General features: G+C 49.8%; 1 protein-coding gene across 3 annotated transcripts in view; it reads right to left on the minus strand.

Annotated features, from left to right (window-relative positions):
• HMG20B (high mobility group 20B) overlaps window positions 1-22365 on the minus strand; it is a 550570-nt gene that overhangs the window by 60046 nt on the left and 468159 nt on the right. For all 3 annotated transcript variants that reach the window (XM_077254578.1, XM_077254572.1, XM_077254566.1), the window contains one exon: window positions 14689-14904. In XM_077254578.1, the coding sequence (XP_077110693.1) occupies window positions 14689-14904 (216 nt within the window). The remainder of the gene's footprint in view (window positions 1-14688; window positions 14905-22365) is intronic.

Here is a 22365-nt window from a genome sequence, read left to right on the forward strand (position 1 = left end):
AAAGCGCAGAGCCCCGCAGTATACAGCACAGAGCCCCGCAGTATACAGCGCAGAGCCGCGCAGCATACAGCGCAGAGCCACGTAGTTATACTGCCCAGTCACGTAGTATATTGCACAGCCACGGAGTATACAGCGCAGAGCCACTCAGTATACAGCGCAGAGCCGCGCAGTATACAGCGCAGAGCCGCGCAGTATACAGCGCAGAGCCGCGCAGTATACAGCGCAGAGCCGCGCAGTATACAGCGCAGAGGCGCGCAGTATACAGCGCAGAGCGGCGAAGTATGCAGCGCAGAGCGGCGCAGTATACAGCGCAGAGCCACGCAGTATACAGCGCAGAGCCGCGCAGAATACAGTGCAGAGCCGCGCAGTATAAAGCGCAGAGCCCCGCAGTATAAAGCGCAGAGCCCCGCAGTATACAGCGCAGAGCCCCGCAGTATACAGCGCAGAGCCTCGCAGTATACAGCGCAGAGTGGCCCCACCCACCAAATCGGCCCCTGAGGGGCCCCGCCCACCAAATCGGCCCCAGAGGGGCCCCGCCCACCAAATCGGACCCAGAGGGGCCCCACCCACCAAATCGGCCCCTGAGGGGCCCCGCCCACCAAAGCGGCCCCTGAGGGGCCCCGCCCACCAAATCGGACACAGTGGCCCCGCCCAGCAAATCGGCCCCTGAGTGACCCCGCCCACCAAATCGGACCCAGAGTGACCCCGCCCACCAAATCAGACCCAGAGTGACCCCACCCACCAAATCAGCCCCTGAGGGGCCCCGCCCACCAAATCGGCCCCTGAGGGGCCCCACCACACCAAATCAGACAGAGTGGCCACCAAATCGGACACAGAGTGGCCCCGCCCACCAAATCGGACCCAGAGTGACCCCGCCCACCAAATCGGTCTCAGTGTGACCCCACCCACCAAATCGGTCCCAGAGTGACCCCGCCCACCAAATCGGTCCCAGAGTGATTCCAACCACCAAATCGGACCCAGAGTGACCCCGTCCATTAAATCGGACCCTGAGTGACCCCGCCCACCAAATCGGTCCCTGAGGGGCCCCGCCCACCAAATCGGACCCAGAGTGACCCCACCCATTAAATCGGACCCTGAGTGACCCCGCCCACCAAATCGGTCCCTGAGGTGCCCGCCCACCAAATCGCACCCAGAGTGGCTCCGCCCACCAAATTGGTCCCAGAGTGACCTCGCCCACCAAATCGGACCCAGAGTGGCCTCAACCCTGAGGGGCTACAACTACCAAACCAGCGCCTGAGAGGCACCCAAGTGTGAAAGTCTTGCAGGGGCAACCCGGGCACCATTCCAAAGCACTATCTGTAGTTCCTTCAGGAAATACCCATCTAGTTATTATAGTGCTTTGGAACAAAGCACTATACTGTTATTCCATCGTGGATAACTTCTTCTTATTATTATTCAGTCCGCACGTAATGCGGCCCGAACCGCTTCACTCACAGACTCCAGTGAGGTGTCATTTCGAAGCCAGCGTCCCCAAGAGGTGTGGTAAGTATTTTTCGTGTCCATAGGATTTGTAGTTTTGGCGCAATTTGCGTTTGAAAATTTTTTTCCCCCTCATTGTATTGCATTTCAATAGGGAAATTTTCCCATAGGTTATACTGGCCAGGTTTCTGAGGCAATTTGAACTGTACCTGCCACCTGGCTGATTAGCTCATTGATATGCGCAGTCAGGCGCAGTTACTATGCCAACGCCTGCGAACTGTACATGACCACACCAGCACAGTTTTGCCAGATAATATCAGCTCTTAAAGTGATAGCACAGCACAATTCAAAAGCACTAGGCCGCCCGCCAAATCGGACCCAGAGTGGCGCCGCCCGCCAAATCGGACCCAGAATGGCGCCGCCCGCCAAATCGGACATAGAGTGGTGCCGCCCGCCAAATCGGACCCAGAGTGGCGCCGGCCGCCAAATCGGACCTGGAGTGACGCCGCCCGCCAAATCGGACCCGGAGTGGCGCCGCCCGCCAAATCGGACCCGGAGCGGCGCCGCCCGCCAAATCGGACAAGGAGTGGCGCCGCCCGCCAAATCGGACAAGGAGTGGCGCCGCCTGCCAAATCGGACCCGGAGTGGCGCCGCCCGCCAAATCGGACCCAGAGTGGCCCGGCCCACCAAATCGGACCCAGAGTGACCCGGCCCACCAAATAGGACCCAGAGTGACCCGGCCCACCAAATCGGACCCAGAGTGACCCGGCCCACCAAATCGGACCCAGAGTGGCGCCACCCACCAAATCGGACCCAGAGTGGCGCCGCCCGCCAAATCGGACCCAGAGTAGCCCCGCCCACCAAATCAGACCCAGAGTGGCTACAACTACCAAACCAGTGCCTAAGGGGCACCCAAGTGTGAAAGTCTTGCTGGGGCAACCCGGGCACCATTCCAAAGCACTATCTGTAGTTCCTTCAGGAAATACCCATCTAGTTCTTATTATTATTAGGCTTTTTTCCGCAATTAATGCGGCCCAAACCGTAAAACGCACAGACTCCAGTGAGGTGTCATTTCGAAGCCAGCGTCCACGAGAGGTGTGCTAAGTTATTTTCATGTCGATCGGATTTGTAGTTTTGGTTCAATTTGCATTTGAAAATTGTTTTCCCCTCATTGGAAAGAATTGTTTCAATGCATTTCAATATGGAAATTTTCCTATAGGTTTATAATGGGCTGGTTTCTGAGGCAATTTCTAAAAATAACTGCCAACTGCCACCTGGCTGATTAGCTCATTGATATGCGCAGTCAGACACAGTTACTATGCAACGCCTATCAACTCTACATCAGCCCAACAGGTCACAGTTTTGTCAGATAATATCAGCTCTTAAAGTGACAGCACAGCACAATTCCAAAGCACTATCTGTAGTCTTATTATTATTACTAGATGGTGGCCCGATTCTAACTCATCGGGTATTCTAAAATATGCATGTACACGTAGTATATTGCACAGCCACATAGTATACAGCGCGGAGCCGCGCAGTATACAGCGCGGAGCCGCGCAGCATACAGCGCGGAGACGCGCAGCATACAGCGCGGAGCCGCGCAGCATACAGCGCGGAGCCGCGCAGCATACAGCGCGGAGCCCCGCAGCATACAGCGCGGAGCCCCGCAGCATACAGCGCGGAGCCCCGCAGCATACAGAGCAGAGCCGCGCAGCATACAGCGCAGAGCCGCGCAGTATACAGCGCAGAGCCGCGCAGTATACAGCGCAGAGCCGCGCAGTATACAGCGCAGAGCCGCGCAGTATACAGCGCAGTCAGACCCAGTTACTATGCCAACGCCTATGAACTCTACATGAGCCCACCACACAAGTTTTGTCAGATAATATCAGCTCTTAAAGTGATAGCACAGCACAATTCCAAAGCACTATCTGTAGTCATATTATAATTATTGCCCCGCTCACCAATTCGAACCCCGAGTGACCCCGCCCACCAAATCGGACCCTGAGGTGCCCCGCCCACCAAATCAGACCCAGAGTGGCTCCGCCCACCAAATCTGACCCAGAGTGGCTCCGCCCACCAAATCGGACCCAGAGTGGCTCTGCCCACCAAATCGGACCCAGAGTGACCCCGCCCACCAAATCGGACCCAGAGTGACCCCGCCCACCAAATCGGACCCAGAGTGACCCCGCCCACCAAATCGGACCCAGAGTGACCCGGCCCACCAAATCAGACCCAGAGTGACCCGGGCCACCAAATCGGACCCAGAGTGACCCGGCCCACCAAATCGGACCCAGAGTGACCCGGCCCACCAAATCGGACCCAGAGTGACCCGGGCCACCAAATCGGACCCAGAGTGACCCGGCCCGCCAAATCGGACCCAGAGTGACCCGGCCCGCCAAATCGGACCCAGAGTGACCCGGCCCGCCAAATCGGACCCAGAGTGACCCGGGCCACCAAATCGGACCCAGAGTGACCCGGCCCACCAAATCGGACCCAGAGTGACCCGGGCCACCAAATCGGACCCAGAGTGACCCGGGCCACCAAATCGGACCCAGAGTGACCCGCGCCACCAAATCGGACCCAGAGTGACCCGGCCCACCAAATCGGACCCAGAGTGACCCGGCCCACCAAATCGGACCCAGAGTGACCCGGCCCACCAAATCGGACCCAGAGTGACCCGGCCCACCAAATCGGACCCAGAGTGACCCGGCCCACCAAATCGGACCCAGAGTGACCCGGCCCACCAAATCGGACCCAGAGTGACCCGGCCCACCAAATCGGACCCAGAGTGACCCGGGCCACCAAATCGGACCCAGAGTGACCCCGCCCACCAAATCGGACCCAGAGTGACCCGGGCCACCAAATCGGACCCAGAGTGACCCGGGCCACCAAATCGGACCCAGAGTGACCCGGGCCACCAAATTGGACCAGAGTGACCCGGGCCACCAAATCGGACCCAGAGTGACCCGGGCCACCAAATCGGACCCAGAGTGACCCGGACCACCAAATAGGACCCAGAGTGACCCGGCCCACCAAATCGGACCCAGAGTGACCCGGCCCACCAAATCGGACCCAGAGTGACCCGGCCCACCAAATCGGACCCAGAGTGACCCGGGCCACCAAATCGGACCCAGAGTGACCCGGCCCACCAAATCGGACCCAGAGTGACCCGGCCCACCAAATCGGACCCAGAGTGACCCGGCCCACCAAATCGGACCCAGAGTGGCCTCAACCCTGAGGGGCTACAACTACCAAACCAGGCATTTTTTTGCTGTGTAATCCAGGCTATGTTGTATTTTATGACGTACACATTGCCATTATTAATCTATGTGTGTAATAACTTTGATTCTTACATGTGTAATGTATGGGATATTGATAAGTGCAATGTATATATGAGGATGCAAATTAAGGCACTAGCGCATTGAGGTGTGTTCTGACCAGGCTATTTTCCCCCTGTTCCAGCATGACTGCAGGTATTTATGGTTATTTATGGCGGTCCTGCTGGCAGTATTGAGAGTGAGGATTATATTATCACTATATTGAGCAATATGTATATTTGACTATGTTATACATATTATGCACTATGTTTGTGGATTAATAGGTCTGTGACACCCTTATGCTCATTAGTTATAGTGACTTTCACATTCACCTACAATACAGCAATCAGATTGGTATCAGGCATATGGGCTATTAAACGCATGCCTGAATTCTTTCTATATGTGGGCGCGATACCTGTTTCCAGCTTTGTCATGGTTTGAAACCCGGTTTTACACCCGGTTTTACAGTTGTTAGGGTTGGCGGAACGCACCGAATATATATTTATTAGTAGTAGTTGGTGCGTTCGCAACCCGGGATCCACCGTGCAGAAAAGAACCTGCTGCTAGATATGGCGGTACAATATAGTAGTATAAACGAACTCTGTTACTTCACAGAGTCCGTTAGTAAAGAGAATGCTGTACCCTGTTAGCTTTACAGGGGAACACAGCTACTTAGTAGAGCAGATGGTGGTCATGCAGTCAAAGGCAAACACGCAGCTCCTCTCCGGTGGAGCCGGAATTCTGATGGCTATACGCCAGCCCTGAATCTACTCACATGAAACTCCTCGCCGGAGGTGCCAGCATTCTAGGGGCTTATTTCAGCTGGGTCCCTGAATACACACACAAAACTCCTCACCAGAGGTGCCAGCATTCTAGGGGCTAATTTCAGCCAGGTCCCTGAATACACCCACACACATGACCACACTGGCGCTGAGCTCATACATAAATTGACACTAGCGCATGGCCGTGCGGTCATGAAAACCTTTTATAGCTGCAGCAACTTCAGGACCTTCTAAGAAGGACCAATGGAAGACTTCCACAGAACTTGATCAGGTACATGACCTTCCTGGAGGACCAATGGAAGTTGCTGCAGTACCTGAGCATGTGACCCTTGATCTCCTTTGAGAGATCTTACCCTGGGCATGCTCAGTGTGTGCAAAGCAGGACTTCGTCCCAGAAAAGCCTGCTCGCCGCAGACCAGTGCAGGGTACAATAGCAGAGCCTGGAGAGGCAGCAGTAACCCTTTGCACAGTACCAGATTCAGTGAGATGCTGGGACCGACGTCTCTGCTGAGCAGGCTCCACTGCGGCTGATGCAGAATGGGAGAACGCAGCAGACATGGCTCGAGATTCCCCCTGTGCAGTGGCGGGAACTTGACTCCTAACAACAGTATCTCATCAATTAATATTGTATTATGAATATGTCTTTGACTTTATAATGAAACAGGGATTTTTGTGTACTCACCGTAAAATCCTTTTCTCTGAGCCAATCATTGGGGGACACAGGACCATGGGTGTTATGCTGCTTCCACTAGGAGGACACTAAGTAATACAGAAAGAATAGCTTTTCCCCTGCAGTATACACCCTCCTGCTAGCTCTAAGTGAACCAGTTCGGCAACAAAGCAGTAGGAGCTTAAACATTTAACAAGGATGAACTATGTCAAAACCAAGTCAACACAGAAAAAAACCAAAGCCATTCGGCTAAGGATACTTTCACACATCAGGTTTTTGGTTTCAGGCTAAATCCGGCAAATTTACAAAAAAACGGATCCGGTGTAAATTGTGAAACTGATGCACCGGATCCGTTTTTTAGCTGAATCTGGCTCCCTTTACTGCGCATGGATTTTTGTCTTCCTGATTGCGGGGAAGAGAGAGAGGGAGAGAGAGAGAGATTTCCAATGCCAGAATCGAAAACAAATTTGCCGCAAACGTCCCTTCAGGCTTTTTCGCCGCACAGAAAAAACGTTGCAGTGAACGTTTTTTGTGTCCGGCAAAAAAAGCCTGAAGGGACGGATCCGGCACAAAACGGATGAAACGCATGTTCTTCAGGCACAATCCGGCGCTAATACAACTCTATGGGAAAAAACGGATCCGCGTGTAAAAAAAAAAAGGATCCGGTTTTTTTTTCAAAAATTGCCAGATTGTGCCTGAAACAAAAAACCTGATGTGTGAAAGCAGCCTTACAGGGTGGGTGCTGTGTCCCCCAATGATTGGCTCGGAGAAAAGGTTTTTTACAGTGAGTACACAAAAATCCCTTATTTTCCTACGTCTTATTGGGGGACACAGGACCATGGGACATACTAAAGCAGTCCCTGGGTGGGGAACAATCAACTGTAATTGCTCCTTGTACCAACAAGTTACAGATGCGGCACTGCCGCCTGCAAAATTCTTCTGCCGACGGTCGCATCTGCCGAGGCCTGAGAATGAATATGGTAATGTTTTGTAAACATGTGCAGACTGGACCAGGTCACAGCTCTGCAAATTTGTGCTACCGAAGCTTGGTGCCTGATGGCCCAAGACGCACCCACTGACTGAGTGGAATGAGCCTTAATCCCTGCTGGGACAGGATGACCCCTGACTCGGTAGGACTCCTGAATAGCTGAACGAATCCATTTGGCTATTGTCGCCTTGGGAGTGGTTAAACCCTTCCTTGGCCCTTCTGGGAGCACGAACAGGGCATCTGACCTGTGGAAAGACGCCGTGCACGAGATGTATCTCCTAAGAGCTCTCACTAAATCCAGTGTGTGAACGGCCTTCTCGATGCGATGTACTGGTGCCGGACAGAGTGACGGTAAGACAGTCTCCTCATTGAGGTGGAAAGATGAGACAACTTTCAGTAGAAAAGACGGGGATGTTCTCAGAACCACCTTATCCTGATGAAAATTCAGGAATGGAACTTGACAAGACAAAGCCGCCAGTTCAGAGACTCGTCTGATGGACGTGACTGCAACCAGAAAGGCAACTTTCCATGAAAGAAAAAAATAGGGAGACCTCCTGCAGAGGTTCTAGGGGGCCTCTTGCAAGACTCCGAGGACCAAATTAAGGTGCCATGGTGCCAAGGGCATTTTATAGGGCGACACGACATGTGAGACTCCCTGAATTGAACGTCTTTACCTGTAATCTTTTGGCAATCCTGCGTTGGAACAGAACTGCCCCTGATCATGGTAGAAATGACTTCCGGAGAAAAACCTGCCTGGGTTAGCACCCAGGACTCAATGCCCATACCGTCAAACACAGGGCCTCGGAGTTCTGATGGTAAATGGGACCCTGGGATAACAGGTCTGTGCGATTCGGTAATCGCCAAGGGACATCGGCGACTAGTGGAACTAGTTCTGCGTACCATGCCCTGCGCGGCCAATCTGGCGCAATCAGGATCACTGGTACCCCCTCCGCTCTGATCTTCTTGATGACTCTCGGCAGTAAGGGAAGCTGGGGGAATATGTACGGAAGCTGAAATTGATGCCACGGGAGTACGAGTGCATCTGCCCCGATGGCTGCCGGGTCGTGGGACTGAGCTATGAAGCCGGGGACCTTGGAATTTTGCCGTGAGGCTATCAGATCCACGTCCGGGATTCCCCAACGACAGCAGATCTGGTGATAGATCTCCGGATGGTGAGACCACTCCCCTGAGTCGAGACCTTGACGACTGAGGAAATCTGCCTCCCAATTTTCCACTCACAGGATGTGAACCGCTGAAATCATTGAACGGTTTTCCTCGACCCAACGGAGAATGTGGCCTACCTCGATCAAGGCTGCCTTGCTGCGGGTTCCTCCCTGCTGGTTGATGTATGCCACTGCCTTGGCATTGTCGGACTGAATCCGGATAGGACGACCTGCCAGGAAGGAGTGGAATTGGAGAAGGGCTAACCTGATTGCCCATATTTCCATGATGTTGATCGGAAGGCGTGATTCCTTAAGGGACCAACGGCCCTGAGCAGTGTGGCGATGGAACACCGCTCCCCAGCCTAAAAGACTGGCATCTTTTGTCACAACTAGCCAATGAATTGGGAGAAAAGTCTTCCCTTGATTCAGGGAGGACTTCAATGTCCACCACCTGAGAGACTGTCTGACTCGCTGGGGAAGGAGGAAATGATGGTCGAGAGGGGACGGGTTCCTGTCCCACGCGGCCAGGAGGGCATGCTGTAAGGGACGGAGGTGTAGTTGAGCAAACAGGACCGCCTTCCTAGCTGCTACCATCCTGCTGAGGACTCTCATACTGAAACGCAGAGAGTGAGGGCGAAATTGAGAGAGCATCTGAGTTTCCCGCTGTAAGACTGAGATCTTTTCCGGGGGAAGGAGCACCAACCCCTGGGACGAGTCCATTATCATTCCTAAAAAGGAAATCTGCTGAGCCGGTACTGGGGAGGATTTTTTGAAGATTATCTTCCAACCCAGGCGAGAAAGAGTATCTATTGTGATGTTCACGGCCTCCTTGCAGGTGCGAGAAGAAGGTCCTTTGATGAGAATATCGTCTAGATACGGTAGCACCACAACCCCTCTGGTGTGGAGGATGGCCACGGCAGCTGCCATGACCGTGGTGAATACCCTGGGGGCGGTGGCGAGGCCGAACGGCAAAGCAACAAATTGAAAATGTTCTTCCTGCACTGCGAAATGAAGGAACCTTTGGTGAGATGGAAAAATTGGAATGTGGAGGTACGCGTCCTGGATGTCTATAGATGCCAGGAACTCGCCTTTTTCCATGGAAGGGATGACAGAACGAAGCGATTCCATTCGGAACCGTCGCACCCTGATGAACTTGTTCAGCAGTTTTAGGTCCAGTATGGGCCGTATTGTACCGTCCATTTTTGGGACAATGAACAGGTTTGAATAGAAACCTTGAAACCTTTCGCTTTGAGGAACCGGGATAATAACCCCGTCCTCTTTTAGAGTGCTTATGGCTTGGAAGATGTTAAATATTAATTATTTATTGAATTATTCTGAATCTCAATTCAGTACAGAGCACATTGCTTCTTGTTGACGTTACAAAAGCTATTTATGTATATAGGAGCTCAGAGCATAAGTCAACGCCTTATAAAGGGGAACACGTGGTCTGTAGAAACATATATATAAACGTCTCTTAGGAGGGTGGGGGTTGGTCTTTTTGTCACGTGGGATTGTCACCTCCTGCCTCTACCATCATGGACGACAGACGAAGAAGGAACAACTGGTAGCAGCCATGATGACCTTCAAACTTCAGACACACAGACAGATGGCTTCCATTCAGAACTTGGGAAAGAGGGGTAACTAATGCTGATCTCTACACATGGACAATCCGTTCGTAACTATTTTCATCTGTTTTATGTTTTTGCTGCAAAGTGATTTTTCTATGGACAATCAATAAACCACTATACTTTTTATGTGAATATGACGACATTTTTCTTTTAAGAATAACGCACCTGGTTAAGTCCTGATTTAAATAAATGTGCAAAATAAGCATATTTAACAGAAGAAAGCTGCTGTTTTGCTCTGGGAGGAGAAGACAGGAAAAAGCGATTTGGTGGATGAGAGGAAAATTATATCTTGTATCCGGAGGACACTAGATCTCGGACCCACTTGTCGTGAACGACCGAGAGCCATGCATCGCTGAAGGAAAGCAGGTGGCCGCCTACTTTGAGGGTGTCCCCCGGATACGACAGGGAGTCATTATGTGGAAGATCTGCCTGGTCTGGACCCTCTGGGTCCAGACTGTCTAGGCCTGCCTCTCTATGAAGGGGAAGGTTTATATGAGGCCTGGGGGCCTCTGTCCCTGTGTTGTGCTCGGCCGGGTCCGGAAGATGTGGAAGTAGAGGACCAGTTTGAGTTGTAACGAAAAAAAATCGGGACCGAGCCTGCTGTTGCTGATTCCGAAAGGGCCGAGCGAGTCTCTGCTGGGGAAGAAATTTGCTCTTCCATCCAGTGGCGTCGGAAATTAGATGATCGAGCTTTTCGCCAAAAAGGCGACCGCTCTGATAAGGTAAAGAAGTTAATGACTTTTTGGAAGCAGAATCCGCACGCCAGTCCCTAAGCCATACAGACCTCTTAATGGTGATAGCGTTTGCTGCTGCTTGAGAAGAGCAGTCAGCGGCGTCTAGAGAAGCCGTAACCACAAAATCCCCAGCTCTGGCTATCTGAGTAGCGAGGTCTGTTACCTCGGGGGGGAAGGGAAGATTGGTATCTAGAACCGCTTAAGATAAGACCTCAGCCCAATGGACCATAGCCTTAGCCACCCACTTGGCAGTGAAGGATGGAAAGAGTGCGGCTGCTGAAGCTTCAAAAGCTGAGCGAGCCAGATTGTCGATCTGACGATCGGTGGGGTTTTTAATCGAGGCGCCTTCTGAAGAGGATAAAATAGATTTAGTAGCTAGACGCGATACCGGAGGATCTACCGGGGAAGACTGTGACCAATCTATTCTTAAATCAGTGGCAAAGGGATATTTTGACTCCATAGGCTTCTGCCCTGTGAAACGTTTATCTGGACGGATTCTGTGAGACTCAACAATTTCCATAAATTTGGGATGATTGGCTAACACTCTGAGCTCACTAAAGGTACCGTTACACTAAACGACTTACCAACGATCACGACCAGCGATACGACCTGGCCGTGATCGTTGGTAAGTTGTTGTGTGGTCGCTGGGGAGCTGTCACACAGACAGCTCTCTCCAGTGACCAACGATCACGGGAACGCTTTCGGCATCGTTGAAACTGTCTTCAACGATGCCTAAGTCCCCCTGCAGCACCCCGGTAACCAGGGTAAACATCGGGTTACTAAGTGCAGGGCCGTGCTTAGTAACCCGATATTTACCCTGGTTACCATTGTAAAAGTAAAAAAAAAAAAAACACTACATACTCACATTCTGATGTCTGTCACGTCCCCCGCCGGCGTCCACAGGGCTAAAACTGCAAAACTGCTTTCGGCAAGAGCGCTGCTAATATGCACGCACTGCTGCCGAGAGCTTCCCTGCACTGAATGTGTCAGCGCCAGCAGTAACAGCGGTGACGTCACCGCTGTGCTCTGCTTTACGGCCGGCGCTGACACAGTCAGTGCAGGGAAGCTCTCGGCAGCAGCACGTGCATATTTGCAGCGCTGTTGCCGAAAGCAGTTTTAACCCTGTGGACGCCGGGGGACGTGACAGACATCAGAATGTGAGTATGTAGTGGTTTTTTTTAGCTTTTACAATGGTAACCAGGGTAAATATCGGGTTACTAAGCGCGGCCCTGCGCTTAGTAACCCGAAATTTACCCTGGTTACAAGTGAACACATCGCTGGATCGGCGTCACACATGCCGATCCAGCGATGACAGCGGGTGATCAGCGACCAAAAAAAGGTCCTGATCATTCCCATCGACCAACGATCTCCCAGCAGGGGCCTGATCATTGGTCCCTGTCACACATAACGAGATCGTTAGCGGGATCGTTGCTACGTCACCAAAAGCGTGACGTTGCAACGATATCGTTAACGATATCGTTATGTGTGACTCAGCCTTTAGTCCTCTTGAAGGACACAGCATGATCCGTTTTAGATAAGGGTTCCTCATCTAGTTTCAGGGCCTTATATACTGACTCAATGAGAGAGTAGAGTGTCTCCTGATCGTGTTGGAATTGCTGATCTAAGGACAGAATGTCAGAATTGTCCTCTGAAACAGGTTCTCTACTAGCCCCAGGAGAGGGGGTACGAGAAATGGAACTCCCAGAAATGGCATGGGTTCTTTTCCTGGAAGCGCGAGAGCTCCTTGGTAAGGTACGACCCCTAGTGGACAATGGGTTCTGTCCATCGGAAGAGTTATCCGTAAGAGATAGGTGAGAGCCCTGGTTAGAGGAAGGGTCCCGGAAAGAATCTAACGCTTTGACCAGGGATGCCATAGACCGCGTAAGGGAGGAAGCCCACTCAGGGGGACTAGGCTCACTGGGTACGGTATCATTAACAGGTGGTTCCTGAGTATTCACCGGTTCACAAGCTGTGCAGAACGCAGTATTGTGACCCCGGGGTAGGGTAACCTTACAAGAGGTACAAGCAGCAAAAAACACAGTGTGCGTTTTGCCAGTCTTTTTGGAAGACTTTGATTGAGACATAGTGTAGACTTGAGGAGAGCGCTTACTAGCAGGGGAAGGGTTAATCTATAATTCTGCAGCTTACCCAGATCCTGTGTCTTGAGTCCCCAGGGGAGGTGCCGCAATGTGTCCACAGAAAAATGCCAGGCCCTGAAGGCTGTGATCCAAACGCTGGAGCAGCGCTGCAGTATCAGCCCTGCAGGTGTATAAAGATGGCCGCCGAGATGAGGAAGTAAAGACGCTTCTCATAGAACGAAAAGCGCCAGAAAAAGGGGGGCGGCGCTAACTGCCGGCGGGCGGAGCCAACTTTCCGGCCTGTATGCATGAAAAGCCAGGGACTAAATTTTTGCTGGCGGTTGCGGCTTCGCTGTTGTGATCGCGATCTGGCCGACTGACATGGCCCACGGAACCGAGGGCTTTGTGGTATGCGGACCTCCCCTATCTCCAGCTCCTCGGCCCCGCTGTGTACTCACGGTAAATGCGGTGGGCCGGTGCTCAATCCACCGTTGCCATAGTCAGGGAGGGGGTGGAGAGCTTCTGCTGCCTTCCATCATAAGCTATATCAGTGGTGATGCAGTGGGGGGCTGCACGGACGCCATACATATCATGTCCGGCTATGCACCTGGCTCCAGGAGAGGTAGATGGAGGGCTACTCCATGTGGTCGCCTGCTGTGGGAGAGGGGAGATCAGAACGCAAAGGAACCGTCGCTCGTAAAGTGAGCTCAGGGCTGGCATCCAACGGTGCAGGAAAGGGTACGGGGAGGGACGCTCCGCATCCTTGCCTGTTGATGGTTCGGGGAAGATCGGAACCTAGAAAGGATCCATCGCCCCCATTCACTCTGTTAAGGGAAAAATGGATAAAAAAGTGTAAAAATAAAATAAAAACGGTGGGGTCTGAAAGCAGACCCAAGTGCCTCCTACAGACACTAAGCAAGAACTGGTTCACTTAGAGCTAGCAGGAGGGTGTATACTGCTGGGGAGGAGCTATTCTTTCTGTATTACTCAGTGTCCTCCTAGTGGCGGCAGCATAACACCCATGGTCCTGTGTCCCCCAATGAGGCTGCCGTCACACTAGGAGTATTTGGTCAGTATTTTACATCAGTATTTGCAAGCCAAAACAGACGAAAAGTATAATAGAAACATATGCACAACTTATGCATTTATCACCCACTCCTGGTTTTGGCTTACAAATACTGATGGAAAATACTGACCAAATACTCCTAGTGTGACGGCAGCCTGAGGCGTAGGAGAAATATGCGTTTTACACTTTATACTCCTTCAATTTGTTTCTCTATTGGTGTGTATTATTCCCCTGTCTGTCTGGTTTGTCTGTTTTATCACATGTGTCCCATACGTCCCTGGGTGAAAGGAATAGTTCAGAGTGCCTCTCTACCTTCAAGAGTCAACCCTGAGACAGGAATAGGTAAGGACCCAGTTCCATGGACAGTTTGAGGCCCCTCTCCCTTACTTCAGACCAGCACATTATGACACCCATTCAGTTAGACCACATAATTGTACTTTGTCGATGTTGGGGGCTTGCAGGATGATGAGCATTATAGGTTAAATCGAGGGCTATGGAGTTGGAGAGTTGGTGTCCATTTTGGTAGAGTCCGAGTTTAAGTCTGCATAAAATGGACCGACTCAGACTCATAAAATATATCTGCAGGATGTGCTGTAAATGTTTTTGTAATAATTTGGGAAAGTTATAAAATGTCTGTTTTACTCCTGATCTAAGGATCTCGGCTTTTAGTTGAGATGAATCTGTTCTGCACTTTATGTACATGCTCAGTAATGAGTCGTGGAGTCCTAAATCAAGGAAATCGAGGAGTCTGAGTCAGAGTTGGAGTTGGTGGTTTGGCTTACCAACTCCATAGCCCTGGTTAAATCTTCAATAATGTCTCACCTGGAATTGGAAGTGATGAGAAACTTGTTAACAAAATTTGTCGAATTGTTTGTAGTTGCTGTTGGAGGATCATCGCTTGCCTTTCCTCCTGTGCCAGTTCTTGTTCCAGTCTCTCTTTGGCACTGTTCATACTCTCAGTGTGTCGCTGTAAAATTGCATTTTGCCCCTCAAATTCCATGTTCATTTTGCGCAGTCTTCTCAGTTCTGCTTCACGAACTGTAGGTAGAAAAATAGAACAGCAAAAATGTAAAACTGTTACTGAATGAAAATGTTTGTTAAAAAAATAAAACCTATCCACATGATAGGGAGTAATATTTGTTGTGTCTCAAACTACGGTTCTTGAGGGGGTCAACGTGAGCTATGGTCACACATGCACAGAACCAAATCCATATCCAAATAACTAAGAACATCTAGTTCCCACTGTGCTGTTAAATCTACTCCAGAATAGGGGTTCAGACCAATGTTCTAATGATCACTTGTGGTCTCATAGTGGGACCTTCAAATAGCATATTTATGGCTCATCAAACTAGTTAACTACACTATATGTAAAGGAATTGCCTATTAATGCTTTCTGTGGGATAACCCCTATCATTATTTCAATCGGTTATACACCAGACAGGTCTATTGAGATTCCCGTATATACTTGTATATAAGCTGAGTTTTTCAACACTTTTTTGTGCTGAAAATGCCCCTCTTGGCATATACACTAGTCACTATCCCAGTGGGGGAGGGGGAGCGACGGAGCAATGGGAGGAGCCGGCTGCTGCGGCTGAAGCCTGTGCCCGCTGCAAAAGAGAAATTCATATTTACTTCACTGGCAATGAATATTCATTTCTCGAATATTCCCATATAAGAATGGGAATAAGGAGCCTGTGACAGGGTCACTGGCACGATATGTGAGGGGAGATGTGTCACAGAGACTGCTTTCCTCCGTGATCTAGAAACCCATAAGTTTCCTTTCAGCATGGTATGTGCTGAAGGAATTAAGCGGCCATGTTATGAGCGGGTTTTAAGGTGAGTAGGTAAGACATGGGCATGACGCCTACTCACCATATCTCCACCTCAAGGGTGTTGCTGGGGAAATAAATGTCCAGACAGTTTTTTTTTTCAGTGTTCTGTGTTGAGTAGAGGCAAGCAAGCCTTAAGCGAACGCTTCTGAGAGAGCTGCCATATGTGTTGGCCCAGGAGTGCTGGGCAGGACTGTTTATGAACTTTTTGATTCCTTTTGAGCCAGATAGGCTGTTTTTCTGTTACCATTTTGTGGTTTATGATACAATTAACCACCCAGTGACTTTATCACATGTGTGCCTGTGTCTATCTCGAGGAGCAGCTAAGTGAGTCGACCTGCCACAAGCCATACATACAAGGTTGTGAATAAGGAACCTGTATTAATTATATGGGATAACTCAGGAGACTCTTTGCGTGGAACAAGACAACTACAGGACAAAGTTTTATAAGTGGTAAAGTCTATATTATCACACGGTGATTCAAACAGGTGCAGAGAGAAACTCAAGTCCACAACAATTGGTGTAAATATTAAACGCAGGTTAGCAGTCTATAGGAAACTTCAGAGGAAAATGCAATCAAGCAGAAAGTCTATGAAGCACAGTTATTCTTGAGGATACCTGACATGAATAAATCCTTGTCTTAGTCCAAACACAGATAGATAAACTTATAAGGCAGTTCAAATCATATCTTAGCTCAACCAGGGAGGCCTGGTTAATAGTCTCAGGTCTTTGCAGAGCAGAAACAGCTTACATGTCCAGCAAATGCAGATGGAAGTAAACACGAGCAGCAGGTGAAGGAGGATTACTGGAAACTGGTGTACACAGCAGGAACTCAGAGCAGAGTAGCAGGATCACCACACAGGTTCACAAGAGCAGGTATATAGCCAGGGATTAATCAGAGGTCAGGAGCTGGATGCAAGGCAGAATACTCTAGCACAGACTGAAGGCTGGGGTGGAGTTTTATAGCAGGAAGACACAGTGCACATGAGACCAAAGACGCCATCTTGGAAAAGGGCAGTAATGCACAAAAGGTAAAAAATGTTCAGAGTCCGGACATTACTCCCTCCTTAGAAGCAGCCTCAGGACGATCCTGGACCTGGTTTCTCAGGGAATCTCTGATGAAAATGAGAAATCTTCTGTTGGGCATTGATGTTTTCCACAGGTTCCCAAGAGTCTTCATCAGGGGGATATCCCTGCCATCTTATCAGATATTGGAGCCGATTCCTGCAAATCCTGGAATCAATAATTTCCTCCCCCCCAAATTTTCCTTGCCCATCAATCACCACAGGCTGCGGAGGTGGCACAACACGTCCCTGGAAGGTATTAGGAGATACAGGCTTTAGTAAAGATACATGAAAAACTGGGTGTACCTTCATAGTCCTAGGCAGCTTCAGCCGGCAGGCCACAGAGCTCACAATACCATTGATCTTGAAAGGGCCAATGAATTTCTGTCCAAGTTTTTGTGAAGGAACGTTTAACTTCAGATTCTTAGTTGCTAACCACACGGAATCTCCTACCTTGAACATGGGTACAGGTTTACGGAATCTATCAGTCGATCTCTTATAACGTTCTTGAGCTGTGGTCAGAGATTCCTTCAGAACCTCCAGATTTTGTCTCATCGCAGTCAGCCTTTCCTCCACTGCTGGAACCGGAGAATTAATTGGAGACCTAGGTAAAATACAAGGATGATAACCCAGATTGGCAAAGAAAGGTGTAAATTTAGTGGAGGCGCTCTGAGAATTATTATAAGAAAATTCGGCTAACGCCAGCAACTCCAACCAATCATCCTGGAGATGGCTGACATAGCATCTTAGATATTGTTTCAGCATCTGGTTGGTACGCTCAGTCTGACCATTTGTCTGGGGATGGTAAGCGGAAGAGAGACAGACATTAATATTGAGTGCAGAGCAAAACCCCTTCCAGAATCTTGAAGTGAACTGTACTCCACGGTCAGAGATGATCCGGAACCCCATGCAACCGAAAGACATTCTGTATAACCAAGTTCACTGTATCTTTAGCTGAGGGGAGGCCGGTGCATGGAACAAAATGAGCAGCTTTAGTTAGGCGATCAACTACCACCATGATTGTATTCATGCCCCCCGATGTAGGCAGCTCCACAATAAAGTCCATTGATATAGACCCCCAAGGGCGGGACGGAACAGGTAATGGTTGTAGAAGACCAGTAGGTGCCATATGAGGAGTCTTCTAACGAGCACATACCTCGCAAGAGAGAACATAGTCCTTGGTATCCTTCAGGAAAGTTGACCACCAGAAGAATCGGTGTTATGGTTCTCAATGGCAAGAGAACATAGCCCAGCAAACATAAGAACTAGCTCTTGGAAGGATGGAAACTAAACTGACCATGAACTAAACCTGCCGCACAACTAACAGTAGCCGGGTAGCGTTGCCTGCGTTTTATCCCTAGACGCCCAGCGCCGGCCGGAGGACTAACTAATCCTGGCAGAGGAAAATATAGTCCTGGCTCACCTCTAGAGAAATTTCCCCGAAAGGCAGACAGAGGCCCCCACATATATTGGCGGTGATTTTAGATGAAATGACAAACGTAGTATGAAAATAGGTTTAGCAAAATTGAGGTCCGCTTACTAGATAGCAGGAAGACAGAAAGGGCACTTTCATGGTCAGCTGAAAACCCTATCAAAACACCATCCTGAAATTACTTTAAGACTCTAGTATTAACTCATAACATCAGAGTGGCAATTTCAGATCACAAGAGCTTTCCAGACACAGAAACGAAACTACAGCTGTGAACTGGAACAAAATGCAAAAACAAACGAGGACCAAAGTCCAACTTAGCTGGGAGTTGTCTAGCAGCAGGAACATGCACAGAAAGGCTTCTGATTACAATGTTGACCGGCATGGAAGTGACAGAGGAGCAAGGCTAAATAGCGACTCCCACATCCTGATGGAAACAGGTGAACAGAGGGGATGATGCACACCAGTTCAATTCCACCAGTGGCCACCGGGGGAGCCCAAAATCCAATTTCACAACAGTAACCCCCCCTCAAGGAGGGGGCACCGAACCCTCAACCAACACCGGAGCAGGAGGCTCAACGGAAGGCACAACCGGTACTTCATACCTGCGCAATAATGACCGATGAAAAACATTATGAATAGAAAAAGATGCAGGGAGGTCCAAACGGAAGGACACAGGGTTAAGAATCTCCAATATCTTGTACGGGCCGATGAACCGAGGCTTAAACTTGGGAGAAGAAACCCTCATAGGGACAAAACGAGAAGACAACCACACCAAGTCCCCAACACAAAGCCGAGGACCAACCCGACGCCGGCGGTTGGCAAAAAGCTAAGTCTTCTCCTGGGACAACTTCAAATTGTCCACTACCTGCCCCCAAATCTGATGCAACCTCTCCACCACAGCATCCACTCCAGGACAATCCGAAGATTCCACCTGACCAGAAGAAAATCGAGGATGAAACCCCGAATTACAGAAAAAGGGAGACACCAAGGTGGCAGAGCTGGCCCGATTATTGAGGGCAAACTCCGCTAAAGGCAAAAAAGCAACCCAATCATCCTGATCTGCAGACACAAAACACCTCAAATATGTCTCCAAGGTCTGATTCGTCCGCTCGGTCTGGCCATTAGTCTGAGGATGGAAAGCAGACGAGAAAGACAAATCTATGCCCATCCTAGCACAGAATGCTCGCCAAAATCTAGACACGAATTGGGTACCTCTGTCAGAAACGATATTCTCCGGAATACCATGCAAACGGACCACATTTTGAAAAAACAGAGGAACCAACTCGGAAGAAGAAGGCAACTTAGGCAGGGGAACCAAATGGACCATCTTAGAGAAACGATCACACACCACCCAGATGACAGACATCTTCTGAGAAACAGGAAGATCCGAAATAAAATCCATCGAGATGTGCGTCCAGGGCCTCTTCGGGATAGGCAAGGGCAACAACAATCCACTAGCCCGAGAACAACAAGGCTTGGCCCGAGCACAAACGTCACAAGACTGCACGAAGCCTCGCACATCTCGAGACAGGGAAGGCCACCAGAAGGACCTTGCCACCAAATCCCTGGTACCAAAGATTCCAGGATGACCTGCCAACGCAGAAGAATGAACCTCAGAAATGACTTTACTGGTCCAATCATCAGGAACAAACAGTCTACCAGGTGGGCAACGATCAGGTCTATCCACCTGAAACTCCTGCAAGGCCCGCCGCAGGTCTGGAGAAACGGCAGACAATATCACTCCATCCTTAAGGATACCTGTAGGTTCAGAATTACCAGGGGAGTCAGGCTCAAAACTCCTAGAAAGGGCATCCGCCTTAACATTCTTAGAACCCGGCAGGTAGGACACCACAAAATTAAACCGAGAGAAAAACAACGACCAGCGCGCCTGTCTAGGATTCAGGCGTCTGGCGGACTCAAGATAAATTAGATTTTTGTGGTCAGTCAATACCACCACCTGATGTCTAGCCCCCTCAAGCCAATGACGCCACTCCTCAAAAGCCCACTTCATGGCCAAAAGCTCCCGATTCCCAACATCATAATTCCGCTCAGCGGGCGAAAATTTACGCGAGAAAAAAGCACAAGGTCTCATCACGGAGCAATCGGAACTTCTCTGCGACAAAACCGCCCCAGCTCCGATTTCAGAAGCGTCGACCTCAACCTGAAAAGGAAGAGCAACATCAGGCTGACGCAACACAGGGGCGGAAGAAAAGCGGCGCTTAAGCTCCCGAAAGGCCTCCACAGAAGCAGGGGACCAATCAGCAACATCAGCACCCTTCTTAGTCAAATCAGTCAATGGTTTAACAACATCAGAAAAACCAGCAATAAATCGACGATAAAAGTTAGCAAAGCCCAAAAATTTCTGAAGACTCTTAAGAGAAGAGGGTTGCGTCCAATCACAAATAGCCTGAACCTTGACAGGATCCATCTCGATGGAAGAGGGGGAAAAAATATATCCCAAAAAGGAAATCTTTTGAACCCCAAAAACGCACTTAGAACCCTTCACACACAAGGAATTAGACCGCAAAACCTGAAAAACCCTCCTGACCTGCTGGACATGAGAGTCCCAGTCATCCGAAAAAATCAAAATATCATCCAGATACACAATCATAAATTTATCCAAATAATCACGGAAAATGTCATGCATAAAGGACTGAAAGACTGAAGGGGCATTTGAAAGACCAAAAGGCATCACCAAATACTCAAAGTGGCCCTCGGGCGTATTAAATGCGGTTTTCCACTCATCCCCCTGCTTAATTCGCACCAAATTATACGCCCCACGGAGATCTATCTTAGAGAACCACTTGGCCCCCTTTATGCGAGCAAACAAATCAGTCAGCAGTGGCAACGGATATTGATATTTAACCGTGATTTTATTCAAAAGCCGATAATCAATACACGGCCTCAAAGAGCCATCCTTCTTAGCCACAAAGAAAAAACCGGCTCCTAAGGGAGATGACGAAGGACGAATATGTCCCTTTTCCAAGGACTCCTTTATATATTCTCGCATAGCAGCATGTTCAGGCACAGACAGATTAAATAAACGACCCTTAGGGTATTTACTACCCGGAATCAAATCTATGGCACAATCGCACTCCCGGTGCGGAGGTAATGAACCAAGCTTAGGTTCTTCAAAAACGTCACGATATTCAGTCAAGAATTCAGGAATCTCAGAGGGAATAGATGATGAAATGGAAACCACAGGTACGTCCCCATGCGTCCCCTTACATCCCCAGCTTAACACAGACATAGCTTTCCAGTCAAGGACTGGGTTATGAGATTGCAGCCATGGCAATCCAAGCACCAACACATCATGTAGGTTATACAGCACAAGAAAGCGAATAATCTCCTGGTGATCCGGATTAATCCGCATAGTTACTTGTGTCCAGTATTGTGGTTTATTGCTAGCCAATGGGGTGGAGTCAAACCCCTTCAGGGGTATAGGAGTTTCAAGAGGCTCCAAATCATACCCACAGCGTTTGGCAAAGGACCAATCCATAAGACTCAAAGCGGCGCCAGAGTCGACATAGGCATCCGCGGTAATAGATGATAAAGAACAAATCAGGGTCACAGATAGAATAAACTTAGACTGTAAAGTGCCAATTGAAACAGACTTATCAAGCTTCTTAGTACGCTTAGAGCATGCTGATATAACATGAGTTGAATCACCGCAATAGAAGCACAATCCATTTTTTCGTCTAAAATTCTGCCGTTCACTTCTGGACAGAATTCTATCACATTGCATATTCTCTGGCGTCTTCTCAGTAGACACCGCCAAATGGTGCACAGGTTTGCGCTCCCGCAGACGCCTATCGATCTAGATAGCCATTGTCATGGAGTCATTCAGACCCGCAGGCACAGGGAACCCCACCATAACATCCTTAATGGCATCAGAGAGACCCTCTCTGAAATTCGCCGCCAGGGCGCACTCATTCCACTGAGTAAGCACAGCCCATTTACGGAATTTCTGGCAGTATATTTCAGCTTCGTCTTGCCCCTGAGATAGGGACATCAAGGCCTTTTCCGCCTGAAGTTCTAACTGAGGTTCCTCATAAAGCAACCCCAAGGCCAGAAAAAACGCATCCACATTGAGCAACGCAGGATCCCCTGGAGCCAATGCAAAAGCCCAATCCTGAGGGTCGCCCCGGAGCAAGGAAATCACAATCCTGACCTG

This window comes from Ranitomeya variabilis, chromosome 1 (assembly GCF_051348905.1).
Source record: "Ranitomeya variabilis isolate aRanVar5 chromosome 1, aRanVar5.hap1, whole genome shotgun sequence".
NCBI lineage: Eukaryota > Metazoa > Chordata > Amphibia > Anura > Dendrobatidae > Ranitomeya > Ranitomeya variabilis.